Genomic DNA, 21,233 nt, shown 5'->3' with positions numbered 1-21,233 from the left:
AGCTCCTGTCTGATGACAGAAACATAATCAGGTAACACAAAATGCAAAGGTCTCCTTGATACTAGCGACAGACAGTTGTAGCTGTCTGTGTGAATCCATGTTGCTTTACCACAAAGAACCTCAGAATTTTTAAGGTACATACGCCGTGAGGAGACTGCCTTCAGTCTTCTAAAACAACAACAAAAGAAATGCCTATAACAGTAAGATCTGAAACAAAACTGGCTTATACTGCCTTTTATTCTACCACCATTCTTGCCTCTTTTTCTTGGTGCAGTCCCTCCGATGTTAAGTAACCTAAGTAATTTTACGTTGTCACCAATTTATATTTAATACCTTATTATTCACTCCACACTCAGCCCACATTCTGCAGCAGGAGATCAAAAGTATCACATCTGGTGGCAATCTGCATCTCTCAATGGAAAAGACAAAAACACCAGTTCAAAAACAAGACGGGGATTTTATTTTACAACAGTAATTATTTTCTGGCTTAATCAGAAAGGAAACCAGAAGCAGTAACTTCTTTTACCATATCACTTCCACATTTTAAGCAGAGCTCGTGTAGGCAGAACTAAAGATTCCTAAAAAGAGACCGTGATTTAAGTTTACAGCAGTATGTGGCCACCAGGAAATTCAATTCCACGGCGTCAAGCAGAAAGTTGGTGTGGAAACACCAAACCTCCCATTACCTGTTTGCAGATGCATGCAGATCGCAGCTTACACTTGTGAACAGTGTGGAGTGCCCTACAGCTGGCTCGCTGCCTGCTGCAAACAAGCTATCCAGCTGATTGGCTTCGTCCTCTGTTTTCCACAAGGTCCTGGAAAAAAAGGTTTCCTGTGCATAACTTGCCTGGAGCGCAAAGATCTGGGAGGCGGACAAAGGAAAAATACTTTCGTTTCCACAAGTTTTCGTTACAATTTTAATTCTTTCTGGCTGCAGAATAGCGCAGGGATTCAGCTGAGCCCAATGGTCCCCTAAATACTGTTTATTTTAGTGTGATCTACACCAAATATGCATCCTCATGCTTTATTCTACACATGATGCTGAAATGGTCTCAGGAGTCCAAATCTGTGTGCAAGGACCGCCTAACAAGCTCCCTATGTTACCAGCAACTTCAGGCTTGCTTAAGACACTTGGCAACGTTGACTGCGACAGCCGTGTACTTCACAGAGTGCTGTCTTCAGGCATGCTGGTAACACAAAGTTTCTAAAAATGCCCTTTGAAAGCTTGTTTTTATTTGAGGGTGGTTTTGGTACTCTTCTGGGTGCATGTGTGTCAAACAGAATCCAAGAGCAAAATCACCCATGGTTTGACAAAACCTGAGGCCAATCAGCCAACGGAGTTTCTGCACATCAGCCTCACACATCTCGGAGTGCCCCTGCCCTTGTATTGAACACCAGAGTTACACAGCATGCCGAGTGCTTCAGCATGGCCCAGAGCTCAGGGACTCGGTGAGACTCAACCCCACCGGTCATTTCAGATGGATGGTGGCGTGCAACTGCAGGTGCTGGCTATTCTTCTGAAAAGTGTTGGGTCAGAGGTTGGAGTAGGGGATCTCAGAGGTCTCTTCCAACCTAGATGATTCTGTGGACAGTACACCATTCAACCAGCTCAACAAAACTGCTGGTTAACTCCCTTGCAACTGGGACCTTCATAAAATAGCAAACCAACCAGCAGCATCTCTTTCATGTTTCCAGCTTCTGCCAGCCTTTTGTCTCCCTTCAGAAAGTGCTGTAGCAAAGCTCACATTGCCTTTCTCCCCTCTCTGCCTGAAGATGCTGCAGCAAGGTCCTGGCTGTCTGCAGCCCCCAGTACCTCCCTCATGCAAGCAGAGGACATGCCAGTGTGCCACCAAATGCTTGTCTCCAAACAAGGCCAAGCTGAACAGATGGTACTGAAGCTGAAAAGCGCAGCCTTGCATCCATCTGCTGTTGCTGGACGTGCATCTCCATTTATGCACACAAACACATTATGCCAATGAGTGCCACACACATACCCAACATGCTGAAGTCAGGGAGAGGAACTACTACAGGTGAAAGCGGCATGTTGTGTGGGGTCAAAAAGGAAGCATCCTTACTACAGGTCTACTATTATCAGCTACAGACCCTGGGCAGTCACAATTCCCCATAAAGCAGACCACTGAGCACCTGTGCAGAACAAAATAAGCCAGCACATCCCAAATTTTGGCAGAGGAAACTCTCACTAAACACATTCTCATCGAGTCCTGAACACTGTGGCCCAGCACACAGCCCAGAGTCAGTAACCTAAAAGCTACTCCTGAGTCTCAGGAAGTCTCAGCAGGCAGCATCACCTCACAGCACAAGCAGCAGTAACTCCGCAGGGTGCACCCTGTGGTTGAGGAGTTGGAAACTGAGGACAGGCCAACAAGAGAAGGATCGATTCTGTCAGAAAAGGGAAGAGAAACTGCACAGAGAAGCTCAGTATCAAAATGGCTGCGGCTGCTGGGTGGCATTCAGGAAGATGGACTCTTATATCCCCCCTCGAGGCAGAGAAGTGCCTTTCAGCCAAACCTTTATTAAATATTTCTGGTTCCACCTAATGTACTTATAAACATAGGGACATCAATATAGCTTAGTTCTAATTGGCAGGATGAGTTTAATTAAGAATGGGAAAAACCAACATCCCATTAAACAGTCTCAGTATCAGTGGAAAAAAACAAACAGCAAGAACTGAACTCTTCAACAAGCAGAAATACGCACTCATGTTTCAGACAACAGCTAAGTCTTCTCCAAAATGTAAACGGAAGGAAGTTATGGACTGGCAATGAGTAAAGCCCCAGGCATTGTGTCCAGTGGCAAGATGTGAGCCATGGCATGAAAGGGATCAACTCCTCTCTTGTAGCACTGACTTTTTCCATCCAGCATGTGTCACCCAGGCATGCCGCGTGGCACACGAGATGCCAGCAGAACACCACACAGAGCCCTCATTTATCCCGCTGGCTGCGAAAAGCCATGCCTTCCGCTCATCACAAGTGAGTCAGCTGCTGCCAGTCACAAAGACCTGATTCTTCACACCTCCAGGACCCCGGCATTGTTCCTTCTGGAGAAAAGAAGCTCAGCACATTCATCAGCGACGAACGGCACTGTACATAAGAGACGTGCTCATTTTCGGGAAGTCAGCCCCAGGTTGCCACCAAGCTGCCAGCCTGCCCACCCACCTGCAGCTCTGTGCCTTACTACCTGATTAAATAAATAACAAACAAAAAAAAAGCTCAGGCCAGGCTCCCTTCTCACCTCACAGGCATCAGCAGAGGTCCCCAAAGCCCCTTGGCCTCACAGGCCATCGCCTCAGCACTTGGCATCCCCAACAAATCTCTTGAAAAATTAACAAGAGGCAGAGGAGAGGAGACTTGTCTTTTCATGTTCTTCACCAAGGAAAAAAAATTATGCTTGAATGAAATGATTTGAACTTAGTACTGGCAAAGGATCGGTCAAGAGGCATTCCTGTATAGTTTCCAAAGCTCACACATCCTGGGAATTTGGCAGACCTCCTGATAAAACAAGCCTCGCTCGCCAGTCGCCTGTCATCCCCAAGAGGGGATGGGGTTCACTGCACCCTCAGACCGTGCTGGAGCTGCAGGAGCAAGCAGCAACTGGGAGAAACCTGGCCGCAGCCAGCTTACAGGGGAAGCAGATAAAAGGAAATTATCATCTGCAGACCATTAACTGAAGGAAGCACCTTATGAGCATGCCCCGCCCCAGGCTTGTTCCAAACCAGCTAAACTCCATCACAATCAATAAGCCCTTGAAGTGGATCCCAGCCAATTCATACAGAGAAAAAAAAACAACAAATAAATCCCTTGAAACAGAAGAATAGCCAAACAAGACAAAAGGTAGAGGCTGCAGCTAAGTGAGTGCAGCCAAAGGTAACATGAAAGGCTGCACTCAAGACACAGAAGTCCACTGGAGCATCTCAAAGCACCACCTCTGTTATGCTGTACAAACCGTTCTTTTCTCTTCTTGGTTTTTATTATTGCTCGAGTGGACGCCAGGTGTTCCCCAAACAGATCTTCAGTTTCAGAACTGCTCTGCTCAGATGAATAATGAATAACTCCAAAAGGAAACACATCTGAAGTTTCAAATGCACTTCGGCAGCACAGCAGTTATTTTTGCTCATTGTCTCCACAAGCGAACCTTAATGCCTTCAGAAAGGGTCTATTTTCCATTATTTTCCACTAAAAAGGTTTCTAAACAGCAGAAAACAGGATTACTGGTAGCTCTTGCTTGCACAGCCCAGAAACCTTAATGCAAACCTGAGTGCAGACCTGCTTAACTCCAGATAGCGAGCTTTTAAGGATTTATGTTTTAAGGACTGTGACAACAGCAGTTGTCACACTGCAAGGAGAAAAACACTCCCTTTTCCTATTTATCCTCTTCCATTTGTAGTAACTATGCCACAGGCTCCCCCCACTTTGGGTGCATTAGGACAAGGCAGGCACAGTCCCTGCTTGACACTCACTTCGAGTGGCACAACCACCCGGTGTCAGAGCTGCAGCAGCACCAGACCAAGCTGAAAGGTAAAACTTGAGTTTTCCAGGGCTTGGATTTTCACGTGAAGTGAGCTCTCCTAGGCTACAAGAGCATCAGAACCACTTTTATCCATCTTTAATCCAATAAACAACTTCAATCCAACTTTTTTCAGCCCCGTTCTGTGCACAACGATGCCGACAGCAAAGCTCCAGCACACCGAGCGCCGCCAGGAACACGTGCACACGACAGACCCTCCTCACGATGCTCGTCCTGTTGGACATAAGCGTGCCTCTCAGAAGGCTGGTTCCAAACTAAGTCAACTCCTTCAGGATCAGTGAAGCCCTTGAAGTGTGTTCCAGCAAATGCTACGGAGAAAAGAGTCTCTCCAAACAGAAGAGCAGCCAAACAGGACAGAAACGCTTACATAAAAACAAACAGCTTGGTAGCCAGCTTTCTAAAACACTAAGCCTTGCAAAGGAGCTTTAAGCAAGGAGCCAACAGCAGCAGTTAAAGTGACCTTTACTAAGTCATTTCCTACACTGAACGATGCACACAGATTTAGTTTTATCACAATCAATTTGATGATAACACACAACCTCTGAGGGGAAAAACATTGGGCAAATACCCTCCGGTGTCAACATTTTTGCCTGCGTGCCTTCCCGGCCCACCTAAGGAATGACTTAAAGGAACTGAACAATAGGAACTTGTCCTAGCAGGAGCACGAACTGTGGGACCGTTCCCTTCCTGAACACACGGCTTTTGTCATCTGTTCCCTTCGCAAATACCTGTGATTGCCAAAACCACCTGAGCCACCTGCCCTAGCAGCACGTAGGGCCCAAGCCCTTCCCTCACATAACCCCTTCTCCTTTTGCACGCCGTTCTGACCACAGTGCAGCTGCAGCAGTAGCGAGAGATCCATGCTGTCTGGTGGAGAATTCAGGCTTCTTCCTGGGGCCCACACCTCCACGAGCACCTCCAGCACTCATTCCAGCCACCGCTGCGTGTCGTCCCCAGTCCTTGAGCTGTTTCCATTAGCACTGCTGTTGTGCAGCGAGGTCAGACAGGCTCACCTCTCCCCATCGCTTCTCAGTTGTTTTTTTGTGACCCACCGTCAGTTTCTCCCTGTTGAGCTAATTGCACAGGAGCACAAATGCTCAGTCCAGGATGCTCAGCAGCAGGGCCAGAGCACGCTGTCCTTTAGGAGCCTTAATGTCCTTACTTGTACTGCTGCCAAACATGGGAAAAGCAAGCACCTGCCTGTCCCGTCTGAATGCAAATGTGGTACAATGTCGGGGAAATCCCTGTCAGGCAGAAGAAGAGGGTAAAAGTCGATTTCATCTCCAGTTGTGAAGCACTCACTGTTACCTTTTTGTCTTCCACTCTCCAGAGACCAACAGCTTTCTCCAGGTAGCGTTTCAGGCCCAGGGTCTAAAGCAGTCTTTGCTCTCTTGTCCTTACAACTGCAGGTCACACACAGAGGGACACCAGTAAGGGCAAAACACACAAGGTAAGTTGGTAATCCCGCCTAACAACTGTTGCATTCCTCAAAAGCTTAAGAGCATTTCTCTTCCTAAAAAGAAGGAAAACCTTACAAGATCTGGAAGCAGATGGTTTTCTCCAGGCCTGTGATTTAGAAGCACTTATCTTGGAGACATCTGCAGAGCCAGTGCGAAGCACGCAGCAGTCACAGGGGAAAGAAAAGGATCACAGCTCGCAGCTGGCAGGCTGGGGAATGTTGGTTCGAAAACAAAGAGGGGAAGACCCCAACTGCCAGCAGCCCCAGAGCTGCGAGGCCAAGCCCATCTGCAGCTCTGAACCGAGGAGCACCACGCCACAGAGATCAGCTGGCAGGGGCAGAAGCGACAGCTCCAGGTGACGAGTCCATCCTGCAACACAATTAGTAGAATGCAAACATTAGACAGGTCATTTTGCTGTCCCATATGGAAAAAATGAGATAAAACAATGTTTTAAGTGAGTGCAGAGCAACTGTCCAAAAAAAAAAAAGTGGAGTCTGGGTGCCAATAAGTGCCAGCACTGAAGCTTCCCCAGCTCTGTGATATTATTGACACCCCAGATCACTATCAATTATTGTGCAGTTGTCAACGCCAGGCAATTGCTGTCACATGCTTGTGACAGATCAAAGTGCTAATCCTCTGTTAACTGACATTTATTGCATTAAGCCTGCATGAATGAAGTGAAGTTCAGAGGTGCAAGGATGAGATCTCAATAAAGGGATGAAACCTGACACAAACTTAACCATTTCCCTGCTCCAGAACAGTTCTTCTGGAAAGCACATTTTTGGTGCAATTACATTTGCTCAAAAATTACCTCTACCTATTTGACCATTACCAAACAGAAACAGGGCTGAAATTTGCAGTGCTCCCAGGATCACGGAAAAAGTTTCCACAGCTATAGCCCACAGTTTCTCCTATTTAGCACCAGCTTGGCACTTTTGGCACAATGGACACACGAAGGCTTGGTGGCACTTCCCTGTGTGCTGGTTTGAGCCTCACCAACATCTCTAGACAGTGGCCCCACACACCACACACCTCTAGGAGATGGGCTGCCATGCAACACGGACCTGTGCAATTGTAACCCAAGTCATTTTCCATTATTTCACAGAGACACGGAGAGCACAAGTGTTTTACTCAGTGCTTTGTACAAAAACACAAGTGGGCAAACGTAAGTAACAATACACATAGATGTGATGTGTAAATTTGATATGAGTTACTTTACATAAAGGAGAAACATCAATTTTAACTCTAATTTCTAGACTACAGTAAGCTGTATTTCAACACACGATTGCAGTTACTAAGAGAAGATGTAAGAGAGGAAAGGACAGACACCAAGGACAAAAGCACCTCCAGTTCAGCCATGGGGTTTGTGACCTGTCTCTCCAAATGTTGGCAGTCTCTGGACTCCATGTCTGAAGAAACAACATGAAAACTCCAGGACACTATTTGCTGTTTCTCAGTTCTTTTTCAAAGAAGCAGCAATGATCCAGCGGCCTTCCAGCAGCTCAGAGAGCTGGATAGGGATTGCAACACCTGACCGCTACAGTGGGAGCAGATGCATCACTCTGATGGGAAATCCATGAATTCACACCTTCATGCCCAGACATTTCAAGCTCCTACAAATAACCTTCTGCTGTATGAGAGAGAGCAAGCGGGCCAAATATTTGTTGGGGTGTCTTGTTAGCTAAGAAAAGCAGTACGGAAAAAAGATTCATCAGCATGTCCTGGACCTGCCAAGAACATACATAAAAGACCTGGGCACCTACAGTCACCTGGCTATGGCTTTGCAGCTGAAGTTGCATTAGAACCACAGGTATCACACACGGGTTCACCCTTTTGTTCTCTCCCAGAACCACAGAATATCCTGAGTCCGTACCAATCCACAGAGAAATTAAGACCAAACAGGAATCCTTCAATGTGAAAATCTTAATTCTTGGCTGCCCTGCACATAGATGGAAAATTTAGATGCCCACGATGTAAAGTCTTCAGAGAAATACTTAAAAGCAATTGCAGAGCAGACACCCTACATGGCCCATGGGATCAGCCTGAGCTGTGCCTGTGGGAAGCCCACTCACCCTCAGCTTCATGTCCTCAGACACCTCCTGTGCTTACGTCTGCCTGAGGATGGAGACTTACTGCTTCTCTTTCAAGGTTATATTCAGGTTTTGTGCACAGCTTGATCCTCAGCTGTTCAGAGCAGCTACGCAACTTGCATTCGAACTACTGGGTGTTAAATATACACGTCTCTGGAACCACGGCCACCACGCTGAGAATTTTGATGGCTACATTTGCATATCTCCACTTAAAACATGCATCCTTCTGGGCAGGTGAAATATTTCCATCTGCTCCAATTCACGGATTCCTTGAAATCAAGTCTAAAAGAAGCCCACAGGACTGTGCCAGCTGATCTCCTCCCACCTGGCAGGAAAACACAAAGCATCTGCTTTTGTGTTGTGTGTAGAGGGACCACACTGCAGGTTGCTCGCCTTGCCTGATTCACTCCCTGACATCTAGCATCAAGGCAAGAGCAAAGCCACACGGCATAGCGTGGAATATCTCATCCTACTGCAATCCAGAGAAAACTCCCTGACCTCAAAGCTTATCAAGTGTAAAATCCCAGTTAAGTAAATTTGCTCTGAGAACTTCAAGTTATTTGTTCATTTATACAGTAATGTCCAGCAAAAGCTAGTGGGCATAGCCCTGTAAAACAAAACATGAATTTCAGATTACAGCCCTCTATAAGTGTTCGCACCTCATGAAAGTAATTCTTTCTTCAAGCTGGCTCTCTCTACAGGGAGACGTGGCATTTCTTCCTGTCCAACTATTTTTCCTTGACACTATCCACAGGTTTGCCTTGGGTACTTGTTTATGGTGTGAAAATAAATTCATGATACAAACTTGTATAAATACCCACTCAGATTTACTCGGGGAGGATATGTTCCAGGGGAGAAATAGATTGCCTTGGAACAACTGGTGATTGTCAGACCACAGCCAGGGTAGGATTACACAGACAACTGCAGCTAATGTTTCAGAAGGCAAATGCAGCACGAGGCTCTGTTTCACTCCTTTTCCTCCCATAGCCAGCTCCTTCTACTTCAGCTTTCAGCCCATCTCCTTGCCCCGCGTCACACGACAAGATCATCACTTTAATTAGATGCCCTGTTGCTATTTCCTCCTTTTTTTTTGAGAAGTGCAACCGTGCATTCTATATCTGTTGGTGATTTGCCTAAACAGCAGTTATTCACTGATGGCTGTAGCAGCAAGCATCCACCGCCACAGCAACAAACTCCTGTCAAATCACCCTGGTGTTGAGGAACTTCATTTTCCTGAGAAGTGAAAGCCACTTCTCAGGAAAAAGAACACCCCTAGAAGGTAACAGATTCACTTTCATTTAAGAAAAGGGAGGCATACTTGTACAGTTTAATGCATTATTACATTACAGTCGTGCTGTATTACCTTACAATACAGTTGTAATTATTACATTTACACATTAGAGGGTGGTGAGGCACTGGCACAGGTTGCCCAGAGAGGTTGTGGATGCCCCATCCCTGGAGGTGTTCAAGGCCAGGCTGGATGTGGCTCTGGGCAGCTGGGTTGCCAGCCCTACCCAGAGCAGGGGGGTTGAAATTAGATGATCTTTAAGGTCCTTTTCAACCCAGGCCATTCTATGATTATTCCTTGACACTATTAGTGAGAGCTAAGAGCTTATCAGCACAAGACAAAGCACACATGCCACTTGTGGCTTACAGGGCCACTAAAACTGGCAGGGAAAAGAAACTGAAAGCAGACAGGCAGGAAGGTCTCTGCTGACCTCCAGAACAAGCACTCAAGCAAGGAAGCACCCCAGCCTTGCAACTGTGATCGCAGACTGAACAGCTGCACTCGCCCAGCCCTCTTCATGGTAACTGAAAAGCACGGGGTGACAACAGAGGTCTTAACATGTTTGGAGAGCTTTTCTCAACCTCGTGCTCGCAGCCAGCAGTCAGCTGCATCCGAACCTTCCTTCTCAATGACTGAGGAAGGGACAAGGAGGCTGAATGGCCATTCACTTGAGGACATGAGAACCACGAGCTGGCTTCAGTCAGAAACAGACAGGCTGTAGGTTATATCAAGTTGTAGAAACTACCAAGTTGTGTTCATCTGTTTTCACACAACCGTGAGCAAATCCAGTAACCTACGTTTATAATTTTACCCTTACAGACTTACCAAACAATTGGCTTTGTACTTAAACAAATCTTCAGAGATGGATTCGTTGCCTTTTTATAGGTTTTGTACCAATAAAAGCGTAACCAGTACAAAAGCTACATGCCCACAGATTCATTGCATAGCTGAGCTAGGTAACAAATCAAACACTAAAACACGTTAAGGTGCCAGAAGGAGGCAGTGCCAGGCTACAGCAAAGAAAATGGCAGTCACTTTGTTCCACACGGCATCAGTGCTCACCAACTTCTGACACTCAGCCCACCTGCAGGGCCCCTTTTCAATCTCTGAGGCCAGATTGATGTAACTTTCACCAAAATACACTCTGCTAAAGGTCAGCACCTCCTCATTCTCACACAGCAACCCTTACTGCAATTGTCAGTGGCCGAACTAATCTTGCAAGAAAACACCACCCGGAATAGCGTCGCATCGCTGTTGGGTTACTTGATGCTGAGTAGCACCACGGGCTTTCTGGTCTAGGTTTTTGCTGCTTCAAATATATCATGGATAACGTCCTATCTCCTAGAAGAATCACGCAGACTGGGATGTTAACACATAGTCCTTAGGTTTAGTTTTTTTTCAGGTCTTCTTTACTGACCCCCACCAACTACTTTTATTGCTCAGTTTAGGTGCTGAAGCATTCCCCTGACCCCGGAGCCCTACACAGCGAGCACTGTTACCCTGTGAACAGACCACACCTGGGACAAGTGCAGACTCCACGGGGTTGATGATTAATACCGAAAACAAATCAGAACAGAGTGGCTGGTACTATCCACAAAAGAGTTAATCCTGTGGGCAGAAGATTAAAGCCTAGCAAGGAACCAGGAGAGCTCGTTAAAAATGAAATACTCTGCCTAATGTCTGCCCTTTTATTCATTCCCTTCCAGAACGACTAGGGTAAATCTGCTGGTGTTTCGGCTTGTAGATAACCCGACTAGTAAATCAACGAGCAAGAGCACATAATTAGGAACTCATCTGTTTCAGATTATGGAATATACAATTTGTTTTCAGGCGTAAGAAGATAAACCCCATAATTCACTTGACATTTCACCACCACCTTGACATATCATCTTTCCGCTGGTGAAAATAAATTGCCTGGCAGCTGTGTTATATATTTTGCCTAAACGTATATTTAGATCTGTCACGTGTGCAGTCTGGGAGATTTGTGGCAGTTTTAAGGGGCAGAGACTGCTCCGACTCAGCTGCACGCAGGCAGCATGAGACAACATGGCAGTAAATGGCATGGGGGTAAACATGACAGCAGTACCAGTGAGCAGGACGACTCCTTAATACCGATTGATTAGCACCAGCTCACTGAGCTTCAGCCTTCATCATGCTTGAATTCAGATTGCACGGCTGCAGCACCCCAGTACTTGGGATCAAAATGGCACGAACAGGACAATTTTCAGAACTGACACCTACACAGGTCTGTTGGGAAGCCCTACACCCCCAGGCTTGGCAAGCACCAGGTTTTGTGCTGCCCGGGATGCCAGCAGAAAAGCTGCCAGTCTGTGCTTCACAAGCACGTACATGCAGTCACGTGCGCTGCCAGAAGAAATCCCCCCTTCAACAGCCAGCCGCTGGCGGAGACGCATCATTAATCCATCTGCCTCGTGCTGTGTTCCCCTGGGGGTTTATTTCCCTGCTCCATCCATCCCACTTCGATGCTGCAAGGGTTGAAGGCCTGCTGAGGGCATTACCTTCATCACAGCTGCCTTCAGTACCCGTTTGGTGCTACTCCATGACTCACGGGACATCGATATTGCCACAAGCAGAGAAGATCCTGTCCTTTTACCTGGGAATGACACCACTCTCACCTTTTGGCCCGAGAATCAGCACCTGCCCAGGTGGCTCCCTGCACACCCACGCAGCCAGGCGGGGCATGCACATGGGCAGGCACACAGCAGCCAGCTTCCCTTGCTGCTCTCTTTCTTCTACCAAGACAGATGACATCAAATTAATTACATTAATAACATGCAACTGCTTTTTATTAGTTCACTTGCAGCGTAGAAAGGAAAAACGTCTCCCAAGAGCTAGCCATCACAAGTAAGTGGAGAAAAAAAAAATCAACAACTAATTGGCTGAAGCGCATTTAATGCAGGAGGTCAGCTGGCTGTAAGAGATGAAAGGGCACTTTCGGAGGGATCAGAGTGCAAGCCCTGATAATCAGGGAAGCATCCTCTGGAACATTTTTATTACTCACAAGTTAAAGCAATGACGGGGACAGCCCCAGAAAATCTTTCATACACGGTTAACACACTCTGAGACAGGGGGGGGAACCCAGCATGGTCCCTTTCTCTCTATTTTGACACGCATAGGCCAGCTTTCTTCCCTTGTAGTCTCAAGTGGCAGCACTCGTGTACCATCACATGCTGTAGTAGCACCGTCACCACCAACGCAAGTATTTTTTCCATCCACGTGAGCACATCTGTAGCTCATTTTGAAAACCTACAGAAGGGCTTAACCACTTACAGAGATCTGAGCATCACATTTGGAGCCTGACTGATTCCCAGGGGAGCTGTTACCCTCAGGAGCACGCAGCTGAAACTGTGGTGGCCACGGGGACTGTGCTGTGAAGGGCGTTCATCTTGCCCACCGAATGCTGCTGAAAGGAATGAGCACGTCGAATCCATCCCGTTGTCTCCCTCCACAGTCCAGTAAGAACACGTAAACTTTTACATAAATCTCGTCTGCCTTATAATATTTTCTTGTCTAAACAGATCATCATCTTTTCTGAAGAGGACCCTATAGAAGAGCACAGCCTAATTCCTGCCTCCAGGAACACAACTGCTCCTGCTGAGCCTTCTCTCCAGCCTTCCTCGCAACAGTTTTAAGCCCAGACGGTGCCACCAGGGACCAGCATAACGCAGCAACTTCCCCTCCAATGCTAGAGATATCCCTGCAGGGCATCTTCCAGCTGACACAGATACACGACTGCCTAACAAGCCGGACAAGGCAAAAGCTGAAGGCGGTGCCTTGCAGCAAGGGGCAGCACGGCTTCTTGTCCTGTTCCTCCCTTCACAGGCCCCAGGGAGCTGCTGCCACGTCTTGCAGAGGGAGAGCAGGCGAGCACTGCTCAGCACACCCTGTAAGCGCAGCCTTCCCCTGCAGTGGAATCTTCCACCATGGGATTTGGCTGCTCTGAAGGGAAACCTACCCGTTTTTATCGCCCTTGCAGCAGTGGAGCTGCCATCTAGATTTTTAGGTAGCTCTCCGGGTCACCACACACAGCAACTATTTCCAGGAAATCAAAACCAACTGGAAAGCATGAATAAAACATGGTCCGTGCACAGCAGGAAAGAAAAGCTTTTATCACAAGCTAAAACAACACTGCGTGCAATTGATTCCTCAGGGCACGCACCAAAACAACTCGAAGGCTTAAAGGGTAACTTTTTAATGGGATGTAGATCACGAAACGTTTCAGGTACCCAAACCCATCCCGCGGGGGAGTCCCTCGCATGGGCTGGAGGCTTAGGGCACCCTCACAGCTCTGCCAGCATGGCTGGGCAGAAGGCAGCAGCCCAGGCTGGTTCATAACCCTGTGGCCTGCACGAGAAGGCTTGGCACTGAAGGTACTGCCTCCAAGCCATGTTACATGGCCGTGCTCAGTGTCGAGCAGCCAGGCCACCAACCTGTGTGAGATCCGCAGGTGCCAGCAGTGCCCTGTACACCCGCCACAGCCCAGCTGTAGCTGCTGTGAGACAGAACCCAAGTTTCATTATTGAAGCCCTTCAAATGTGGCAAAAGCAACCAACTCCCTTCCAGGCACCACATCTAACTCATGGAAACACGAAGACGACATCCTGGTCCTCTCTGGATCACCAACCCAGCTAAATCAAGGGGCTTCCTCCACCAGAAGGAACGCCTCTCACCTGGGGGAACGGAACGCCTTGTTCTGCTAGTCCCAGCACTGGGGAGTGACAGTAGCGTGCCGGTGAGGAAGAGCTCAGCATCTGCATCAATCCCCTCTTCCTGTAATAAAGGTTAATACCACAATCTATGCTGACAGCAGCCAGGAGCAATTGCAAAGTGTCAACAAAGGAAGAAAACGCCTGCCAAGCCTGCAAGAGTGAGAAACAAAGCAGCGTCCTTGGCAGAGCACAGGTGGAGCCTTTAACCATTTTCTCCTCTAACCATCCTAATTGCTTCAGACCCTCAGGAGCAGGTAGCAGCTGGCTTAGAGCTGTCTCCTAGCAAGGCAGCTGAGTTCAAGTCAGTCAGCAGAAAGCTACACAACAATTAAAGGATCACAGCTAAAACAAGGCCCAGAAAAAGCTGTCTACCCAGTGCTAGCGAGTGCAGAACCCATGCTCTCCAGCCTCATGGGAAGCCATTCCTCACAGCATCCACACAGAGCCAACTCCACCTGCTCTGGTTACCAGCAGTCCTGCCCACAACTTACCTCCCTTGATGTTCCTCAAGTTTTCAGAAAGCTTCAGGCCTGAGCAGACCATTAGGTCACCGTGTCTGACCTCCTGCAGATCAGACCCTGGCATTTCTCTGCTACCTCCGGGCTGAACTCAGTCAGCATTAGCTGACAAACACTTTCCAGCAAACCTGCCAGTCTGGATTTCACCAAAGGAAAAAGTGGAAGTCTACCCTTTTCCTGCTTTTAGGACCTGCAGCCTTATTTTCTAGTTACGGTTGCATGTTTCTAACTCCTGCCCATTTGTTACTGCATTTCTCACCCTACTTTAGTAAACATCCTTTCCAGGGAAAAAAAAGTATTGTAACACAGAGACTCCAGGGACTGCTTTTGAAAAAACTCAACAGCAAAAGTTCCTCAGGTCCTCCCTAGAAGGCATTTCCTTATTTATTTAAACACAAAAAATAAATCCATCTGACTTGGCTGTGATGTGTTGCCCCAGTACTTCAATATCCCCTTTAAAAGGGGCATCAAAATGTCAGGGTTATTTCTCTCCATGGCTTTGCCAGGGCTAACATGCCAGCTAAGCAGCAATGACACACTTGCATATCTGTGTCTAACTCTGCACACTCCCATTTTGAGGTCCTTTTTGCTTTAGTGACTCACCTGCACCCAGCCCATCTTGCCCACCAGCACATCCTCACTGTAGTGCAGCATCCCCCTATTTATTCTGTTTACTTGCAGGCTGCGAGCACGGATGCTGAGCTGTGGCTGTTTCTGACAAAAGCCTGCAGCAGGTAACGATTCCTTAATCACCAGCCAGAATGAGATCAGTTCTCTCTTGGCCCACCGGCTGGGAACAGCTAACACTTGCAAATCACCAACTCCTGCGATGCTGAGTACCTCTTTTTTTTCCCAAACCTATTACACCTGCACAATTATTTTTTTCCTGAGCTGAATGCTTCTACTGAAGAGACACAGTGTGGCTTCTTTGCCAGCAACTGCTTTCCTTTAAGCCAGGCTGAATTACACTACCATATTCCCAGCCTAATTCTTTATTGAGTGAATCTTGTTTGTCTTCTCATCTCTCTTCCCTGGCATTATGGACAGGCTGGCAAGCCTACCGATGAGCTCGTGGTGCACTGAACAATGCTCCTCTCTCTTCTGGCTCACTGCACATCCCACTAGGCAGAGAAACACCACTTACCCCCCAAAGGTGCGTTTCAGCTAAAATTAGCACCTACAGAAATCACATCAAACGTGGAGCAGGTAACTGGGGATTCTCGTGGCAGAAGCTGCAGCACCCGTTGCACAGATCAGCACGAGGGCTTCTGGTCCCGTTGTGGGCATCCAGCTGCCCCTGCAGTACAAACCTACTTTTCAGGCCACCTGCATGGCCATACCAGCCCTACAGGCTGCAAATGCATCCTCAGTTCCCAGCCAGGGCCTCCAGGGACCTTCACACTCATCTTCCCTTCTGTGAATCTCTATTCTGCGTGACAGCAAAAAGGCCCTCCGATCAGAGAAGCTGCCCTGAGGCAAGGGCAGCAGTTACTGAGCTCCTTCAGCAAAACCCAATAGGTCAAAACCATTAGTCAGCAGCTCATAAAGGAGACTTACAAAGGTAGCTCTAGCTTTCCATCCCCATCTCTCAGTTGCTTCTGCTTGAAGCAGAAGGACAGGTGTGATGTCCAACTACGACTTCAGTGTTACATGCAACTTCTATTCTTAGTAACTTCATAAAAAAGCCTTCAGCAAATAATTAGGCTTTGCAGTTGTTTAATCTATATCCACAACCTTTTACCTTCATTCATTTTTTGTACCAAACTGAACTTACAAACTATGATCAAGCCTGCCTACAGGTGTTTTTAGAGAATTTTAAACATTCTAGCACAGAAATAACCTGAAATTGAGCTCTCAATAACAGCTCAGTAAGCTTCTTTATAGAGAAGATTTTGAATTGTTCCAGCACCTGGCCTCCCACTATAATACAGTCTTGAATGTTGTTCCCTCCTCTTTTTCCTGTACTTGTATTCATTTACAGATTAAAATCCTATCACACCATATCCATGTTTCAAGCCCCTGTAGCGCTGTAACACAGCTGAAAGCAGCAACACATCACACCTGGGAACAGACAACCACCAACTTGTTCCATTTTTATTCTACAATATTTCTAAATCTTAAGTCTCTGTGATTATTAAATGTACACATGTAGTTTGCAAGAGGCCTGGCTACTCAGCTGGGGAGTGACAGGTGTATCTTAGGGTGTCACTTACCTTCATAAAGCAGATCACAAGAAAACATGTACAACAGGCTTAAAGGAAGTTCAGGCGTTAACATTATTTTACAAAGACTGTAGTTCTTCAAAACCAAAACATCTTCAGGAGCTCTTCTCTTTTTTGCCACTTTTCCAATCATCTCTCTCCAAATTATGCATATGCTAATTCAAAGAACAAAAAGCAGTCATGCTGCTGCCCGTGCCACTGAAGGCTAGAAGGAAGCACAACAGAATGCCATGCCCAGGAGTGACAAGATCAAGAGCAGGAACTGTAAGGAGTGATGATTTCCTGTGCTTCTGAGCAGAGGATTACAGCTGACACTGAGTTATGAACCCATGAAATCCTTACAGAACAGTAACTGCAGAGTACCACACCTTACCATTTCACTCAGATTTTATACCTGGGGCGAGAGCTTAGACTGTCTCTACAGAGCAGAGTCAAGCTACACCAAGTACGCAGGGTAATGTGGTCTTCTTGCTTACTGGCTTTTTAAGAGACTCGGTGGCAGTTTAATGGAGCTCAGGTATGTAACTGCATGGCTTACAAGCAAAGTCTCTGCAGCACTGCAGTGCTTGGCATCCAGAACTGATCGTATACTCAGGTATCACTCTCTGAAGTCTCCTACAAACAAAAATGGAAGTGTGTATGTGCCCTCAAGCGTGTAGAAGTTGAAATGATTGCAGCACCCAAGAGCCAGCTAAAAGATAACCATGCCAAACCTCTCCTTGAGCTGGGTAGTTTCTGTAACATGCAATTTCTTCAATCATTCCCCCAAAACCTTCCACTCACACCATGCTGTAAAATACTTTGTCAATTACTTCTTCTGAGGTATGGCAGCACACAAAAAGAAAATCAGGAAGCACTTCTTGTTTAACCATAATGAAAAAACGCTGGCAACTTGTTTCTGCCTGGACAGTGGGGGAATAGGAATTATCATGATGGTAACCTTTACTTTGCAATGAAAGCAGAGTTTGTCTTTCCTGTTAGAAAGCAGATGAGACTGTACACAGGTTTTAATGAAACCAAAAAGCAGCAAATGCTAAAAACTTGAAAGGAGACAGCTTTCTCTACTACACACACTGCATTAAGATTTTTTAACAGTGGAGTTTAGCAAAAACCACTAGGCTTGTAAGGCACATGGTGAGCTAGCTTGCTGCACAGCCAAATAATCTCATTAACAAAAACGCACTTGAACCAACTCAGTATAGTCAATAAAATAAACTACTACTTTAATTAAAAGTAACTATAGCAGAACATGCTGAAGACCTTCTCTTATTATGGACAAACACATCCTCCAAATCAATGCTTACGAGTGACATAGTGTCAGTTCTCCCACAGATATATTGAGCACAGCAATAAGGATCAAAATACCTACTAGTAAACCTAAAGCTGTTCAGCAACTGACAAGTTAATGCTACCCACACAGTAAAATACTCTAGATTATGAAATTGCCTTTTATTTTTATAAAAAACAAAGCACACAAAAAAAGCCAAGGGCATAATAAACATCTGTATATAATACCTGTGAAAAGTATTTGTTCCTAGAACTTTAGAAAAAATGACTAAATATCTATTGCATCAAAAAAGCTTAAAACAATAATGAAAGTAATAACAATTAAAAAAAAAATCTTAATTTCTAAGGCAGAACAAAGAACAATATACTAACACAACCTAAGGAAAGTCTACCTACCATACAAGCTTATATAAACTTCAACTAATCTGGCTCAATCAAAACACTGATTAGCAGTGAGTTAGCAGGGGAGAAAAAAATCACTAAAAGCAGATGGAGAAAAATGCAAATAACTTGTCTGAAATATGATTCTTTAGACTATGATTCAGTTTCTTGGGATTGAAAGAGGTAAGGGGTATTTTATTTTGTTTTAACCTCTAATAAAGGTTGAATAATGTCTTCACTTTTACAAGCCATAAAATACTGTCATGGTTATTGTAACGTATTTTGCTAGTCGTACTGAACAGGTAATAAAAATTGTTGTTTTATGTTTTGTTATAAGTTGGGCAGCTCATCAATAGTGACTTAATCTACACTAATACTTGCTAGGACATGAGAGGGAGGTGTACAAACATAAATGCTGTTTTATTAGCCTAAACTGCATAAAAGTACTGTCATACTATCTATTTGCATTTTTATTGCTGTTTTAACTTTTATCTGTTTGATATCTCAGGAAGCTAGAAGAGAAGTTAAATAAAATAATGGTTGGTGGTAAAACTTTAAGCTGTCTGAATGTACTTACTTTTCCACTAAAAAAAAGTGGTTTTCTTTTTTTTTTTTTTTTTTTCAAGATAAATGGTTATACTTTTAATTCTTTGCTGCTGCAATGAAATAGATGTTGTACGGTCATTAAGCATCAACTGAAGATGACTGACTGTATCCCAGCCTAGACTTCTTAATCCGATAAGTTTTTTTTATTCCTCATATGAAATGCTTTATGCCATGAAAAAAATTATTAACTATATAGAAAAGAGTCATTACATTGAAAAAATGTCTTGTGTTAGATCTCTAAGCTTTCTTAGAGAGAAAAATCTAAGACCTCTACACTTCCTTTCATGTGTTTTTTTTTTTCCATGGAAGTTATGGGGGGGGGGGTTCTTCCCAATGGCACAGTTTGCACCATTTTGAAGGGTTTTCTTAGAAGTTGTTTTTATCAGATCTCCATAATTAAAGGGAACTAAGCTTCTGCTGGAGAAAACCATAAAACCTCAATCTCAAGAACCGCTAGTTCAGTTACACAAACTACTTGTAAATAATGTTATGTGTTCCCTTTAATCAGCCTGCAAAACTCAGGGGGGGATATTTGTTCCTTGACCCTGTCCTTGTGCCTTTTTCACCTATTGGAGAAAAAATCCACTCTGCTGTGCAATGACCCACCTGTGCGTGCTGCATAATGCGATCTGAATACATGTAAAGGCTCAGAAATCTAAAAGGTTTGGAGGCTGGGGACCTCTGTCTTCTGTGATCACTAACAATGGACTCAGTTTAATTGCAATACCCAAGTGGAAATGTGCTCTTTATCCAAAAGAGCCTCTGCAACAGCTGTGTGCCCAGCTCTCCATCTAGTGGGGAGCTGCTCATTTTGGCTGTTAGGGTAGGTTATGGCTAAAACAAGAAAGATACACACATCTCAGCCAGCAGTGTGGTTCAGGCTCAGAGGGATTAGTGTTACCCCATTCACATGCTGGTGCTGACCACCACAGATCACTCCTGTTTTCAGCCTAGAGCTAACCACCTGGATCCCTGTTTCAAAAAAGGTTTCAAGGCACCCATCTTTTGCTTCCCAGAAGTCACTCACTCTGGTCCACTGGGAGAGAAAATATTGCACAAACTAGCTTTGACCACATCCTGTTGTGTTGGTTGGTTTTTGTTTTTTTTTAGAGCCGTCTTCTGAGGTAGCAAATGGCCTAAATTGGAATTCATTTGCATGGCATACCCACCTCCATGCTGCAGAAGACATACTCCCAAGAGAACAGCTGTGGGCAGAAGTCATTGTGACTTCCTTTGCACAAATGAAATTGTTTCATAAATAAAATATAAGCCACCAACCCTGGCACCAGACTAACGGTGACTATAGTTGTAGCTCTGTACCTAAGATAAAGTTCTCAGGCAGTATTGCTTTCAATAATCAAAAATAATTTCACTTGAAAATATGTGATCAAAATACTCTCCCTTTCCTTGAAAATTGATGCCCATTGATGGTACTACCCATTTGCTCGTCTGTCTGAAGCAGTTGAACTAACAACAATTGCATAGGAAATAATATAACTAAACTCAAATGATAGCTGATTATTGGATCATGGAGACAAGGTGCCTTAGTGTGCCACCTCTCCCTAATCATCTAGATGATGCAATCACAAGTTCAGCAGTCAGCATGCTTTCTGTGTTCTTTCCTGTATCAAATAACCTGATTCTGTAGCAGCTACTTGCTTCTGTGAAACTATTTGAAGTAGAGATGTGCTGTCAGCCTTACCTTGTCACCCTGAAACTCCCTTTCTTGGTGGAGGTTTGCCCTGAAACTTCAGGTGAATAACTTGCAGCGCACCCTGTTACAAGGGCAGTCTACAGGAAACTGAACTACATCTTGCAAACAGAACTGCCTGCGCTCATTCGTCTAAACACTGCATTTGGCGGCTGTCTTGACTTTCTCCCACCAAGGCTTTCCTGCACAGATGACGTGACAGCAGCTGTTACAAGACGAAAATAATTGCCACAGGCTACACCTGCATCACTCAACACTGAGCTTAGGTTCGGTCTAGAAGTCTGAGCAACAAGACTGTGTGCAGCACAGATCCGAGCAGGGCAGTGGCAGCAGGGAGCACAGCCAGCCCTGACACAATCCCAGCTGCAGCTGCTGCTGCTCCCAGTGCTGGGAGC

At 45.6% G+C, this 21,233-nt stretch overlaps 1 protein-coding gene across 1 annotated transcript in view; it reads right to left on the bottom strand.

Moving 5' to 3' along the window:
• Window positions 1-16,887, bottom strand: part of ARHGAP24 (Rho GTPase activating protein 24) — a 214,846-nt gene extending 197,959 nt beyond the window's left edge. The window contains exon 1 of the mRNA XM_072037524.1: window positions 16,845-16,887. Coding sequence (XP_071893625.1) covers window positions 16,845-16,872 — 28 coding nt within the window. The 5' untranslated portion in view covers window positions 16,873-16,887. The remainder of the gene's footprint in view (window positions 1-16,844) is intronic.
• Between the last annotated feature and the right edge of the window lie 4,346 nt (window positions 16,888-21,233).

This window comes from Anas platyrhynchos, chromosome 4, assembly GCF_047663525.1.
Source record: "Anas platyrhynchos isolate ZD024472 breed Pekin duck chromosome 4, IASCAAS_PekinDuck_T2T, whole genome shotgun sequence".
NCBI lineage: Eukaryota > Metazoa > Chordata > Aves > Anseriformes > Anatidae > Anas > Anas platyrhynchos.
This window is presented reverse-complemented; position numbering and strand designations above follow the sequence as displayed.